The 15794-nt window shown below is 36.5% G+C and overlaps 1 protein-coding gene across 1 annotated transcript; it reads right to left on the minus strand.

Moving 5' to 3' along the window:
• Positions 1-798: 798 nt before the first annotated feature.
• On the minus strand, positions 799-6590 carry LOC137717935 (uncharacterized). Its single transcript, XM_068457448.1, has 3 exons — positions 6395-6590; positions 3533-5345; positions 799-2949 (listed from the first exon to the last, which is right to left on the minus strand). The coding sequence occupies exons 1-3, from the start codon at positions 6454-6456 to the stop codon at positions 844-846; spliced, it is 3981 nt and encodes a 1326-aa protein (XP_068313549.1). The 5' UTR covers positions 6457-6590; the 3' UTR covers positions 799-843.
• Between the last annotated feature and the right edge of the window lie 9204 nt (positions 6591-15794).

Consider the following 15794-nt stretch of genomic DNA (forward strand, 5'->3'; position numbering starts at 1 on the left):
TTTATTCAACGGGCTTCTCTTCACCTAAAACATGTTTACTTCAGTGAAGTAAAGCCCGTTAGATAAGTATTTGTGACACACATATATGTAAGAATATGATCTGAGATACATATGGATGACAACTATTCTATTCTCTCACTCCTCAAAGGCTCAAAATGTTGCTGTATATCCAGGTAATTGAATATTTCACAAATCGTCTATCGAAAAAGGTACTAATTTGAGTAATTTCACGAACTGATACACCGCAGAAGTTCACATTCTTCTTGCATCAATCTTTCTGAATATTACAATCAAGCTCATATAAACAAGTAGTCATTTAGCAAACTGTTAACAGAGTAACATATTCAAGAGTAGTACTCGAGAAAGTTTTTGCAAACCCATGCCTGTGTGTCATTAATAGTGAGAGACTCGAAAACGTTTACATATCCTACTAGCAAATTCCTGTTTCCTAAAAACAAACTTGATTTAAGTTTCTGCAACACATCCTTTGGATACTGTACATGTTACTTAAAGCTTATTGCTCAGAGTGATCCGTTGATCCCTTTTCATATTTTTACCTCATTAGTAGTGTTGAATGTATATTTTCATCTTTACTTTTTCTACATTGTGATAAGTTCAGTGTATTACAGCTAAACGGCGGTCGTTGTAAAAGCTATTCATTGTTTACAGCATAGGCTACTTTTTTCAGTTTCATATTAACGTATGACAACAGGGCGGACTCCTGTGTTGCTTATGAATGAAGAAAACTACAGACAAGCAGACCTATAGAGAGATCCGAAAGCAGAGAAACAGGATAACTTATTTTGATTTTTTTTTTTTTTTTTTTTTTTTTTTTTGTTGTCATTAACCATCTTGATGGAAAAAACTTACAGATCTCGGTGGAGACTTTGCCATGAGGGTTTGTGGACCCTTTACAAAGAAGCTGTTGGAGTCGCTTTCTGTAGTGCTGGAGGTCATAGAACTGACATCCTTTGACCTACCCGTCAACTTTAGCCTCGGAAAATGATCACCCCAGATATCATATGTATATTCATCCCCAAGCCGAGCCTTTTCTTCTTCAGCACTTTTCTGATCACAGAGTTTGGACCCAGGGGCTCTAACATGCGGAGAAATACGTGATGTTGAGGCCAGAGAAGAGGTTGAGCATACCAAATTAGGTGCAGGCCTACTGGAACCAGGAAAGGTGGCAGAAGGCAACAGAACAGTTCTGGCCGCAGGTTTTCTTGGTGCTGGTGGCTGCACTTGAGAAGCAAAAGTTGGGTGGTTATTGCAATATTTTGTAGAAACCTCCGGCTGTGATAAGTTTGCCTTAGAAGCAGATTTAAAAACATGACTCTTCCGGAAGTGTTGTTGAGCCACTTGAGTAAATGGATTTCTGGCCTCAACAGCTTGGCCCACATCAGGAGATAGCGGCCACATCTGTTTTGGTATTACAGATGTGACTGGAGACAAGGGTGATGAAGGTGTAGAATTTCCACTTTGACTACTTGAAACTTCAAGAAGTCCTGTGAATTTAGCACCGGCACCCTTTCTCTTCTTACGCCTTCTACCCTTTTCCTGTCCAGTTTTGACTGTGAGGTTACCAGGTTGGGATGCTTCTAGTTCATCGGGATTCTCAACTGACACAGATTTAGAAGTCAATGAGAAAGCCGTGGCTTTGTTCTTTGTCATATCTGACAAATAATTAGTTTGTTCATGACCCTGTAGCATTTGATCTGCATGTTGAGCAAATTTTTCCCGCTCTGAGGCCCCAGCCTGGTCATCGGGATATCTACCAACAGATGATGCCTGCATTGAGGTTTTATCTTCCCGAACTGATCTTAGCAAACCATTTATCTCACCAGACACAGAAAATCTACCATCTCTATAATTATGCGCATGAGATGATTTTCCTGAACTACTTTTAGAAGTAACGAAGGAACTTTTTCTGCTCGTGCACAAACAATCATCAGAGCAAAAGCCAGGCAGCTGGGGCAATATATACCAAAATACTAGAAACATCAAGGAGACAACAAGAAATACTGCTGAAGAGTATTTTTTAACGCGCATCCAGACCACTGATTTCTTGCATATATTGATCATATGCAAGGGAATGCTTGCCTTCATGGGTATCACCAGAATACCAGAATTCACGGCCAGCTCAAGATCCCGTTGTACCAAGGCTGCAGAAAAATCAGTCTGGTACGATATCAGAAGTTTTGCTGATTCTCCAGGTTCAAGAGCAAAACCTTTGCAAGTTTGTACCATAAACCCATCCATCCCACACTCTTTTCCAGAAACCGTGATTCTTCTAATCTCCAGAGGCAAGTCTCCTGTATTCTTAGCATAGAGCTGCCTTGATAATGGCTGTAAACAAGAATGAGTGAAGTCTTCCATGCGAAACATGTCTGGAGGAGAAAAGTCAAGAGGAATTTGTAAGCTGAGGTTGAATTCTACACTCTGAACAGGCTCAGACTCTTCAAGAAGAAGCAAGGATAGCGACCCTCCAGATCCCCTCAGAGATAACCACTCCACACCAGATAGATTGTTTCTTATCAGGGCCGAACTTCTCCACTCACATCGATTTGAAGGGTGAAACAATACTGGTCCAAGAGATGCTCTACCATTGGGTTGAACATAAGCCTCTGTTTGTGCATTTTCTGCTATTGAGAACCCATACCTACTTGGAGAAGTGGATTCGTTACAAACCACACTAACCGATGAAGAAGGCTGTGTAAGACCATCCGCACTCTTACATCGGTCAATAATCTCCCCTGAGTTCAGTATAAGCTGCATCACTACTGGCGCTTGGCTAGGATTCTTTACAGTGATCCATTTAGAGTTATGACTTCCTACCTGAAGCATTGGGAAGAATACCTCATGATCAATGAGCACAGACATGCCATTTCTGGTATCTTGAGATTTCCATTTTCGTAGCACCAACTCATCTGCCTCTGCTGTCTCCATTGCCTTCATGTATAGGTTCACAATAACATTTTGGTTACTATGGATGTTCATGTTTGTGGGTTAAAAAAAAAAGACACGTTACATAATTGGTTATGGATAGTTCATGTCTAAATAATCTCGAACAACACAAAAAAGAGTTCATCGGTTATGGATAGTTCATGGCTAAATAACCTCGAACACCACAAAAAAGAGTTAAACTGATTCAGAAATATACGGCACAATAACAGCCATAGTAACAAGCATGCTCTACCTTAATAGTCAATAAAATTGTAGAGACATGCATGCAATCTTTTATAACTCTTTTAAAGCGATTTGATCAGTGGAGTGGACACCTGCTGACTCCAGTGCCTTGAAGATGAGGAACCTTGAAAGAATGATACTTTTTACAAATAACTAAAGAGCATGCATGTTTCATACTAATAAATGAAAGGGAACGTTCTTGATCACTTAGTCAAAAGACAAAGAGACAACAAATAAAGGCACGGCAAGCCGTATACAGCAATCAAACTTCGAAAGCTAATCCAGTTTCAAACAAAAATGAGAATACACACACAAACATACATAGAGAGAGGTAAAATCTGCCTACCATGATCGGTAATGGCAACTGCATGCCACTTTCAGAGAACTCTGTCTGCATATCACCCAATTCACTCCTTTCAGACTGATGTTCAATGGTGGAATCATTCCAATGTCTTGTACAAATATGAATAAAATCCTGGCAAGGAATTTCAATCTGAGAGCTACTTGAGTCATTTGTCTGTATAAGTAACTTACATTGTCCATCTAATTTGACAAGTGGCTCAGTACAAGCAACAACAGCAACATATGTGTCGCTGCCAGGGAAAAGTAGTAAGCCTTCAGTGTACTTAATCTGCAAGGTTCTACCATCCGCAACTTCAGTAATCTCAAGAAGTCTCAACAGGTAAGGAGCAGAATTCTTCAGAGATATAGCAACAGCAGTCTCATTGACGGAATAGGGGACCAAAACCTCAAGAGATGCCGAGATAGGTACTTCAAGATCATCATTCATTGCTGTTCCATCCACTTCAGCCTCAAAAGGAAGCATAAAAGTATCAGACTTGTACTCAGAAGGCCTTAGCAACTGCATACAAATTGCACCATAAATTCTTCCTTTCGATTCAGTTGAGAAGTCTATTTCTATGATAGTTTCAGTGCTGTGTGGACCAATCTCCCAGTTCATAAGGGGCCTCATGGCCAGAAGAGGCGAACCAACTTGTCCAGTACTCACAACCAGACGTTCTTTAACACTCAGCAACCCAAGTTCATCAGAACCTTGAAGTTTCTCAGTACTACATATTGCCTCTGCATGATGGGAAGTATGCTCCAGAGACACTGATATCCATGCTGTAACTTCCCTCACGTTGAAAATTTGATCAAAGGAGTTAAACAACGACAAATTCTTACTCCACCTTCCCCTGGAAGAAACATCCATGTCCAATAAAGGATGAATCCCATAAGGAGACTCTATGGCAAAACCTTTCGCCTGAACCAAGAAACCACCTGAGCTTGTCTGCAAAATTAGACGAGCAGAGGACAAGCCCAACCATCTAGGTAAAAATACAAAACAAATTGAAGCTGTTTCACCAGGTCCTAACTTAATATCGCTAAAGTTGCATGGATAGAACTGCATGTCAGTACTGAATGGCTCATAAACATGTAAAATGGTGTCATTACATGTATTTGCCAAAGTTAAGAAAGCTAACGATGGAAAATTCATATGCTTTTGTCCCCAATCCAATACTGCAGGGCTAATTTCTACATGGGGTGAGGGGGAACCAGTGAAAGAACTAAATTTGGTCATCTCAGTGTTCTTGTTTACCCTAAAATTTGTGCTCTTCTGATAAAGTAAAGGTCCGCTACAAGAAGAAAGATCGTTTTGATTAGAGCTATCAGCTTGAATGGATGACAACTCATTAGTAGCCTCCTTGGAGTTCAAAGAACAAGAAACAATCCCTCCATTAAGTAACTTAAACACGCCATTGTCTGATGACCTACTTTTGTTATTTGCCACCTTGCTATCTTCAGTTGATCCTATAGATGATATATCATCAGACTGATCCCCTGAAACTCCAAAATCAGCCACTTTGAGTTTATGCTCCAAGAAACCAGGTAATGTTGACGGAAAGCAGAACAAACGGGAGCTAGTACAAATCTTATCAAGATTGAAGTGGGTTCTTGGAACTCCACAGCCCAAACTGGTGTCACCAAGAAAATTATCCACAAAATCCACATTCAAATTATCTCCATATGATCCACAAGAATCATATTCCGATATTATCTCACCATTCCCAGAGCATTGCCCAAATGTAGTGAGGTAAAAGAGGGTGCATGCTAAAACCATAAGTAAACGGAATGCTTCGGTTGCATGCGACAATCCCCTGAACATTGAGCAGCACAGATAACATCACAAAATTACAATTTAACATGTATGAAAAATATTTACAGAACTTGATAACTTTGTATGCAACGAGGCCCTTAACTGCTAAAATTTTCCATCGCAAATAATAAAACAGAGATAACCGAACCACTAAGACAATTACGAAATGTAGGTGGCCAAGCAAATCATCATTTACTTTAAGTTTTTAACATTTGATTACCTACATTTTCTCAGCAGCCAAACGGAGTCAAAGTTATACAAACATGTTTTCTGAGCAGCCAAACGGAGTCAAAAGTCATACAAACGTGCTGAGGCCAAATTTCTTTCTGTGTTTTTTAAACAAATTACAAACCAAGCAGAGAAAAATATGAGAACAAAATAGAAAGTAGGTCCCGTATTTAATTTAAGTTAATAAAACCAAAAATCCATCCTTTTACAAGAAGTTTGAAAATTTCTAAACTTCACCATCCTTTTAAAGCTCCAAATAATTATTACCCATTTATGTACACAGAAGCAAAGGGGGCACTCACTTCATTTTGCAGAAAACTTAATAAGCTCCAACAAGTTTGGAAATTTCTAAACTTCACCATTAATAGCTAAAGCTTTCCAAATTAACAACGAAACACAGGCGATAATCGAAATCCCGAAAACCCGCCATCGCTCTAATACCACTTAAGAGAAAAAATTTAATCCGATAAACTCATCGAAACTACGACCGAGCTCAAAATATAAAAGATTAAAAATTATTTATCAGACTATACGAAACCAAGACTCAGACGGAACAGGAAAGAAGAAAAAAGCAAAACAATCGGAACCAAACGACGTCGGAAATGCAAACCAGAGAGTCATTTATCAGACTATCGGAGTTCCAAAAACGCCAAAAAGGTGTAAATTTTTCAACAATCCAGAATCCGAGAAGGAAAAGACAGGCGATGACGAGAAAGTAAAGCAGAAGATTCAAAACGTTAAATAAAAATTAGATTGTTTTTCTGAAAACACGCTTATTGTAAACATCGAAAGCGAAAAGAAAAGGTGGAAGAGTGTTTTTACCGGAGGTTGACGACGGCGAGCTGGGGGCCTTGAGCCGTGACTGTTAGGGTTTTGGACTCCATGGCTGAGCAGGAGAGCGGAAGAAGAACATGTAAAGGTTTGTCAGCAGGATTTTTTATTGGGGGTTTTGGTTGTTCAGAGGAGAGTATGTGTATGGTTAGAGCAGGAGCAGCGGCCAAGACCACCTGATATGAGCGATGACTGGCCACAGAGTCCACTGAGGACCAACGAAACCACAGATATCCGGCGCTGGACCGGATGGATTTACCAAAGTGCCCACGTGGGTCCACTCTGAAGTTTTTCTTTGACGGAAAATTACTCGGCTCCTATTATTTTTCGTTGCAGGCAAATTACAATATAACACGTCCATGTACAAATTATTTATAAATTTCCAGTAAGCGTGCACTTTTTATTGGATATTACTATCCATACGCTCATTTTGTTTTTCACGTTTTTTTTTTTTTTTAATTTTTGGTCATAGGATAGGATAAATTGAAGAAAAACAATGAATAAAATGTAACAATAGTGTAAGAGGTAAAAATAAGTATGCTAATAATACTTTCCCTTTTTCAGCTTATTACATTCTCGGTCTTGTTTTATTTTAGTAGTTAGATTGAATGGTCCTTTTTAACCATTTCATTTTTAGTTTTTGTTTTCATTTTATTTAAAACTTGTAAACTAAAAATTTATTACAAGTGATGGATTGTCTTAGTATATACGGTTTTCTTCTTTTCCTCTATTTTGAGTTCAAACTCTCTTCGGTTTCTACAATTATATGAAATTACTATAAATTATTCAAAGCTGGTCCAAAAAAAAGTTATTATGTTTAGTTTTCAAAGCTAAGACTACTTTTTGAAATAGTTATTAAACGGATTTTTAATTTTGTTTTAAAAGAAATGAAAACGAAAATATAAAAACAGAAATTGAAATAACCATCAATTGAGTCGTAAACTATACGCTAAGAGGGTATTAATGGAAACTCAATATATGAGTTGAATGGAAGTTGGAACTGTAGTTGTGGTGAACTTCAAAGTTCAAAACAGGGGTTGTTGGTGCTCCCCAACCCCAAGTCTTTAATTTAGGTGGTGAAACGTTTGCGCCCTTGACACGGTTTACGTGGTCCTGGGAAATATCTTCCAGCTAGAATTTGAGGGCACGAAAAGGCAGTAGCTTGGCGCGTTGTGGTCCGAGCCTTACCGCACCGCCGGCTCGCCCTTTTAGGACTTCGAGGCTGCACGCACTCCACCTTGTCCTCGTGTGCGGCAATTTGTACTTTTGCTTTTATTATATAACCCTGACAAAATGGTAATTTTAGTTATTATAATGAAAAGATTGTAAAGAATAGGGTGTGAATTGTAATTTTCGCTTATATGTTAACTATTTCGTTATAATATATGTTGTGCTGTTAGACGGTTAGTTTCACGGTTATATAAGTTTGTATATTTTATTTAAATTGACAATCGTATAATATTTGCCTTGTAGAGAGAACTTTATTTGATAATCATGTGAATTGTGCATAACACCTTCGATATTTTGTAGACTTATAGAGATAGGTTCAAAATTTATGAATAAAATGGCAATTACCCTAACTTACTTGATTGTAACTTATTTATATGGCCTTGCCCTATTCTATGGCACTTTGATTATCTTAGTACAAAGATGCATCTAGTTTTAGTTTTCACAATATTGGATATCGAATTTCAAGTTTTTACATTATAGTTGACATTGCATAAGTATTATGTGTCTAGATTTAGATTTCCCCCACTGCATATGTATAACGTGTCTATATTTAGATTTTCACTAATGCATGTGCATAACGTGTCTAGATTTTCACTATTGCATGTGTATAACGTGTCAATGTGTACCTAGCATTAAATTGTTGTTACGTGAAAAGAAATTGCATTCAACGACTATGTATAACAATTATTCAAAGCATTTAATCTCATTGTACTAATCACGTGATCCGTGGTAAAAATGAGAGTTATATGTAAGTAATATATAAACACTCTCGCTTTTTACTTATAAGTGAAGAAAAATGTTACTGAATTTAAATCTCGTAGACAAAGAATTCGATATAATAGTTTAAAAAAAGTCTCATGTTTTCTCAAATATATCTTTTTTGTTTATCAAATTTTTACTTCACAATTTAAAGGATAATGCTTGCATTCTTAATTGGAGAATGATCTAATTTCTCCTTGCAAATAACCTATCTTCATCGTTAAAATTTTAAAATTAGAATCATTAAATCTTTTAATCTTTATTTAAAGATTATTTATACAAAAAAATCATTCGAATCGAAAATTGTTTAGTCATCCAAATGTAACAAACAAATCAAAAGTTCATCATAAATATACTATTTAGTACCATACGGTTGATTCATTTTGATACATTTGAATGACTAAACGGTTGTTAATTTCGAATAATACCAGGGGTCTTGACGTGGGGATATATTGACGGTAATGAGGCGCAATATTCGGAATATGGTAGGTGGCTTTATAGCAATTACCCTAACCTGCTTGATTTTAACTTATTTATATGGCCTTGCCCCATTCTATTGCACTTTGATTATCTTAGTACACAAGATGCATCTAGTTTTAGTGTTGACAATATTGCATGTGCGTTACGTGTGCAGTATTAGTATATCAGATTTCAGGTTTCTAAATTATAGTCGATACGGCATGAGCATTACGTGTCTAGATTTAGATTTTCACCATTGCATGTGTATAATGTGTTTAGATTTATATTTTTACTAATGCATGTGTATAACGTGTCAAGGTGTACCTAGCATTAAATTGTTGTTATGTGAAAAGAAATTGCATTCAACGACTATATATGACAATTATTCAAAGCGTTTAATCTCATTGCATTAATCACGTGATATGTGGTAAAAAGGAGAGTTATATGTAAGTACTATATAAACCAATGTTCTAAAAAACGGCCTAGGTGCTAGGCGGTGGTGACCCGAGGCGTTTTCTTGTAAATCGGTTGGAAAGATTGGATGGGCCCTAGGCGGGCGAGGCGGCCCTAGGCGGCTCTAGGCGGCTAGGAGGTTAGGAGGTTTTTTTTTTTTTTTAAGGTAAAAAAAAAAAAATCCTATCTACATTACTATATTTCCTTATTTTCCTCCTATTTTGCATTTTGTGTGGTTTAAAATTGGGAACTTATTGTACATGTGTCATCCTACAATACTCCTCACTATGGTTCTATGACATATATGCTTAATGTGTTTTTAAATTTTGAACTTGTTGGATACTCTTTTTGCATTTTATTATTCTTTTATTATCTTATCCATGGATTTCATACAAGTTTAATTTTTTGTAAGTGTCAATATGCACTTATTTACAAGATATACAAGAAATTTACCTAAATTTGCCTAGCCCCGCCTAGCCGCCTAGGCGCTAAGTGCCAGCCCGCTGCCCGACAAACGCCTAGCATTTTTTAGAACCTTGATAAACACTCTCGTTTTTTACTTATAAGTGAAGAAAAATGTTACTTAATTTGAATCTCGTAGATGAAGAATTCGATATAATTGTTTAAAAAAAGGTCTTGTGTTTTCTCAAATATATCTTCTTTTTTTATCAAATTTTTACTTCACAATTTGAAGGATAATGCTCTAATTCCCCCTTGCAAATAACTTATCTTCATCGTTAAAATTTTAGAAAAACTAATGAAAATAATTTGAAAACTTTGAGTTTTAATCAAAATGACAAAAAAAATGTTGTAAGTGAATAGTACACAGGAGTGACTTTTCAGAGGAAAAATGTCATTTTCGTTAAAAGTGAACAATACCGGGAGTGTTTCGTTAAAACTTCCTAAAATTTTAAAATTAGAACTGTTAAATCTTTTAATCTTCATTTAAAGATCATTTATACAAAAAATCATTCGAATCGAAAATTGTTTAGTCATCCAAATGTAACAAACAAACCAAAGGTTCATCATGAATATACTAATTTGTACCTATACCGTTGATTCATTTTGATACATTTGAATGACTAAACGACCATTAATTTCGAATACTTTTTAGTAAAGATAATCTTTAAATGAAATTTTGAGTGATTCCAAATAGGAATTTTTATGATGAAGATCTTAGAAGTTCCAAATCAACTACGCTAGCTTTTAAGGCAGTTTCTTATTTACTAGTTATCTATCTTTGATTTTTTTTTTTTTTTTTTTTTTTTTTTTTTAAGTCAAGTGTTTTCTATACATGACTAAACCACATCGTCTCGAACACATGAAAAATTAAAAAGAATCCAATTTTCCACTAATATTTGCTTTAAAATCTTATTTGTTTTTTTCTTATTTTTTTAATAGCTTTCCCGAGCTTTCCCGATTCGTGTGCCCCACTCTCTAAGACCACTGACTTCTTATGCGCGTGGGCAAGTATAAACTTCCAAATAGTGATGGTAGACAGTCGCGCCTACCCGTACTACCTGTGAGGACGTCGTCTAGCACAAAAGACCAAAGCAACACGCGACAGCTTTGCGGCGGTGTCACACTCACCTCATATTCCCCTTAATTGTTGTCAAATATGCGCCGTCGTTTCAACATTGGCGTTCTGTAGCCGTTGGATCCACGTATAAGGGGGTCCCAATGGGTTTTGTCATGGCACGGACATACCAATGGTCTTGACGTGGGGATATGGGGATATATTGACGGTACAGAATGAGGCGCTAGATTGGAAATATGGTCGGTGGCTTTGTGGCCATGACTTGAGTGGGACCAATTGGTTGCAGCTGCCTTTTAATATGATAGCTCGCTTAAATGACCGTATACATTTTTAAACGATTGAATGTTTTTTTAGATACAATTTTTTTGGATTTAATTTTTAGTAAAAATGTAAATTTATTTTGAAAAAAATATTTGAAGTGTCTATTCTTGCAAAAACTTTAAGTACTTTTAAAACTTAAAATTTTTATCTCTAATAACGTTTTAATCATTTAAAAACATTCCCTAAACGAGTCTGGTGTTTTTGATGAAGGTAGTTTTGTTTTGCTTTGGTATCGTCATCGCACACTTCATTCGATGCTTTAGAGAAGGACTTATAAAACATTGGCATATGTGATATTTTGTGCCAATAAAATAAAAACATATGTAGTTATGCTAGTTACGGTTATTCGTTCTACGTTTGAATTGCATTTTCCACAACATTTTAGATTTGCAAGCTCATCTCAAGCGGCCACGGGTCATAACACACTCTTCGCATACAAATCCACTTTGAAGTTGACTTATTCGCTCGGCCAATCGTCGGAATGTATACGAGATGCGATAAGCTCAATATCTCAACAGCACCTTTGTATAAAGTATCGATTAAGACTTCATATTTGAAAAGCAGAAATGATCTGTCACTCGATTCACTTTAATTTGATTGTCTTTCTTGATTCCAATTACAACATATATATTTTTGTTTAAATATTTTTGTTTCATTGACACAAGACGCTTTGTGGTGATGTCGTACCATGTAATTTGTTATTCTAAGATTAACCAATGTAATTATAAACATTAATTAATTTACTCAAAATAAAAAACCAAATGAGTGCTTCGTTTGCTAAACAAATTTAGTTTGTAATCATGTTGTATGGAAGCTTTTTGGAGGCAACGCAATAGTCACGATTTATTTCAAGTGTTTGTAATTCATGTGATTTAAAATGTGTCATTTATTCATTTCAAGATAAGCTAGTAGTTTATTTTATTTTATTTTTTGTCAAAAGATGAATTTACTATAATCTTATTGAAATGTTTGCATTCTCTACAAGAATATTAAATAAAAACTTAGGGCATGTACGATCCCAACTATGAGTGCCACCCTTTTTGAAAAAGAGAAAAAAGATGCAACTGCATGTGCTGCCTTACCTTCACGAGGTTTGTAGGCTACCTTAGCAGATTCCAAAGACAGAAGAAGGCGCCAAATATCATGGAAGACACTATCCATGCATACAACGGCATCCTCCACCTTGTTCATCATCTGGAATACATCCCTTGCATCCGTCTCCACTATTCACTCTTTCAATACCCATGTGAACACACCGTCAAATCTTTCAATCACATCCGTTCATCTAACATCGTACGATCAGAAATTATTAGAAATTTTTTATTTAAAATTGAATATAAACAGTATCTGATAAAAACTGACTGCACAATGTACGATAAACGGATGTGATTGGAGGATCCCCAAGATCCTCACAAAGAGGATTTGATGAGGATCCTCTCTCGTGAACACAAACTAGCAAGGCTTCTGTAATCGCCATTGCTTCACCCGTTGCTGTATCCTGGAAGAAAAGGCCCCCAATCCCGCCAGCAAACTGGAGAATCCCGGCAAAGTCGTGAGCCACCCAACCAATTCCTACTTTCTTAGTCTTTGCATCCCAGGCAGCGTCACAATTAATCTTAAAAAATCCAAACCTTGGTCTATGCCATTTAATTGGAGGGTTGCATTTCTCGGTAAACAGACCGATTGGGTTGCTTTCTTTTCAGCAGGCTTTAACGAGTTGTTGAATTCCCCTATCCGTCGAAACTGATGAGTCAATTTTATATTATATATGTTACCTTATTCTTAGTATTCTTATTATGTTTTGGTAATTATTTTAGTAAAATTTTGATACTATGCTTAATAATATGATAAATGAAAAATACGTTAGTGTCATTTTTTATACATAAAAGAAAGAGCAAGAGTTAGAGGCAACCTAGCAGCTATTAGAGCACTTCTACCGTGGGAAACACTCCCCCAGGCTATTCACTATTTAATCAACCTAGTGAACAGTAACTGCCTTTAATGAACAGTAATTACATTTTGCATCTCCACCGTTGCACTTGAATAGCCTTGACAATAGGCAATAAAATATTAGTTTTTTTTTTAAAATAATACAAAATAATTTTATTTGTAATTTCGGATATGATTTTTAATCGGTCTTGTTGTACCATTTTCTATTAAAAAATTATTTTTATTATTTTTATTATTTTCTTTTCACATGGTGCAGCAGATCCCAATCCAAAACCTTTATTATTATTGTTATTATTTTTTTTTTCTTCTACTTTTTCACATGGCGCCAACGCACCATTCCAAAAGCCCAAACCCCTTTTTTTCAACCCGTGTCCCCCCTACAACCCCCAACGCACCCAAACCCTCATTCTCTCTTCCTCCATCTTCACCACCCCACCGTCGCTTTTCTTCCTCCATCTTCACCATCCCACCCACCTCAACCTCCATCAATGGTCTCGATCTTCCCCGATCCCTAACCAAACTCTCTCTCTCTCTCTCTTTTTCTCTCTCTCTCTCCTTTTTCCCCCCAAAACAAATCTCAAATCGTGTGATCTGGGCGCGCCAGTGGAAGGAGGAGGATCACGAGGGGGTGAAGGTGGTGTGAGGTGCAGCGGTAGCTACGGCAGATGAGGGACTGGATCTCTGCCATTTGTCTGTGGGTGTTCATCAACCTCGGCGATGAACTCCGGTGAGAGTCGTTGAGTTCGAAGCCTGGGTTTTACAATTTTTTTAATTTTACTTTATTTATTTATTAATATTTTTTATTTTTATTAATTTTATATTATGGCTGACGTTGCCTTGACGTCAGCCCACGTCATGTTGCCTTCGGGCTGGCAACTCGTGCCGGGCCTATCCCTCGGGCCCACTCGAGCTCCATCGCCAGCACACGCTGGGCTTGGTTGCTCGGGCTCTCTACCACTGTTCGCGAGCCTGTCCCTCGAGGGAGAACACATGTTGGAAGTGCTCTTAGGATAATATGGTCCAAAACATACATTCCTTCAACTCCATGACCATGGTCATTAATTACATCAACGAGGAAGTTGGCTTTTCTGAACACTTGTCTCCAAGAAATTACCTAAAGATTGCACCGAAAGCCTAATGTCTTCAATGATGTGCTTGAGTCTCCAAGAAATATTACAATTATCACCAACAACATCCAAAACAAGTTTAGAATCCTCTTCCACTATAAGTTTATGAATCACTCTATAAAGATCGTGTCTGCCAAAATTCAATTAAAATTAAGGTTATTTAGTTATCGAATTATAGAAGAACAGATGGACGGAAATGATAAAAGCAGTACGAACTGCCTATTTATTCGCTACAGTTGATCAGCTCAACGACCTTAGTTTCAATTCATTTTTTTACAGATATGATCTTTAGAGAGTGATTTATGTTATGAATGATTTCAATTATAAGCTTAAAGTTTTGTGAATCAGACATGGAGAATTTTGAGTAGGAGCTCCTACTCATATTTGAGTAACCAAACGTTGTTCAAAAAAAAAAAAAAAAAAACTTTGTGTTATAAAAAGAGAAATTAAAATTGATTGGTGGTTGTTTACCAATTAATTTGTGGTTAATTGTTTTTAGTTTATGTTAGAAGAAATTGATCTTGTTTACTTTACTAGCCCTCACCACTCAAGTTAAACCAAAAAATTTGTGGAATTTTCTTAATAAAATTCTTAACAATAGTGCATATATGCACAATATTTTTTTTTTTTTTTTTTTTGACAAGATATGCATAAATTGGATTCAGAAATAATCATAACTATTTAATTTTATGGGAAATAAACTTCATTAAAGAACGAAACCTCTAGTACAACCGTTGCCAATACAATTAAAATGAAAAGCCGAAAGAACAGTGTCTGGTAAACAATAATCCCAAACATGAGGATTCGGCAAGGAAAGTCCAATATGAGCTAAAGAATCCGCCACAAAATTAAGCTTCCTGAAGTTATGCTACCAGTCAATGTGGTTGAAATTCCGAGCCAGATCACGGACATCACTAGCAATAGAAATAATAAGTGGCGTAGCCATGGTTTTCGAATAATGAGGTCACAATATCAACCAAAAAACTTCATTGTGCCATTTCGTCGAGCACTTAGTAGGCACCTGCCGATTCCTATCTACATATGCCGAAAGTTTATGTCAGCATATGTTGACAACTGTTGTTACTTGAAAAGGCTTGTTGAGGGTGGATGGATGATACTGTGGAGTAATTTTGAAGACTACCAAGACTTTTCAACTAAAGTATTTCATACAAGAAGAGATGTTGTAATTTAGTTTGTCTTAGCTATTTGTAAAGGTCAAATACAATATATAAACAAATATACATAAAGTTTTTAAAGTTATTAAGGTCAAGAACAACTAATGAACCTATGCTAGCTCCGCCACTAAAACTAATACGCCATGGCATCTCCCAATGACCATGCACAACTTCAATAATCATAACTAATGAATCCCAAAAAACTTGTGGTTATTTTGATATTTAAATTCTCCCTGTTTTTGGCGGGTAAAGAGGAATGGAACAAAAATCAAATCCCGGAAATGAGCCCAAGACAAACTGGCATTCAGAAATAATCATAACTAATAAATATTTGCAAATATACCCTTCATTGTTATCATTTTTGCCAATTGATGATCTGA

Source organism: Pyrus communis, chromosome 1 (assembly GCF_963583255.1).
Source record: "Pyrus communis chromosome 1, drPyrComm1.1, whole genome shotgun sequence".
NCBI lineage: Eukaryota > Viridiplantae > Streptophyta > Magnoliopsida > Rosales > Rosaceae > Pyrus > Pyrus communis.

Bases quoted from the DNA above. Each gene is read 5' to 3' on its own strand.
- LOC137717935 (XM_068457448.1), bottom strand. From the start codon at position 6,456: ATGGAGTCCAAAACCCTAACAGTCACGGCTCAAGGCCCCCAGCTCGCC. The intron at 5,346-6,394 runs GTAAAAACACTC...CTCAATGTTCAG, and splicing joins CTCGCCGTCGTCAACCTCCG to GGGATTGTCGCATGCAACCG. The intron at 2,950-3,532 runs GTAGGCAGATTT...CTATACATGAAG, and splicing joins AGTTGCCATTACCGATCATG to GCAATGGAGACAGCAGAGGC.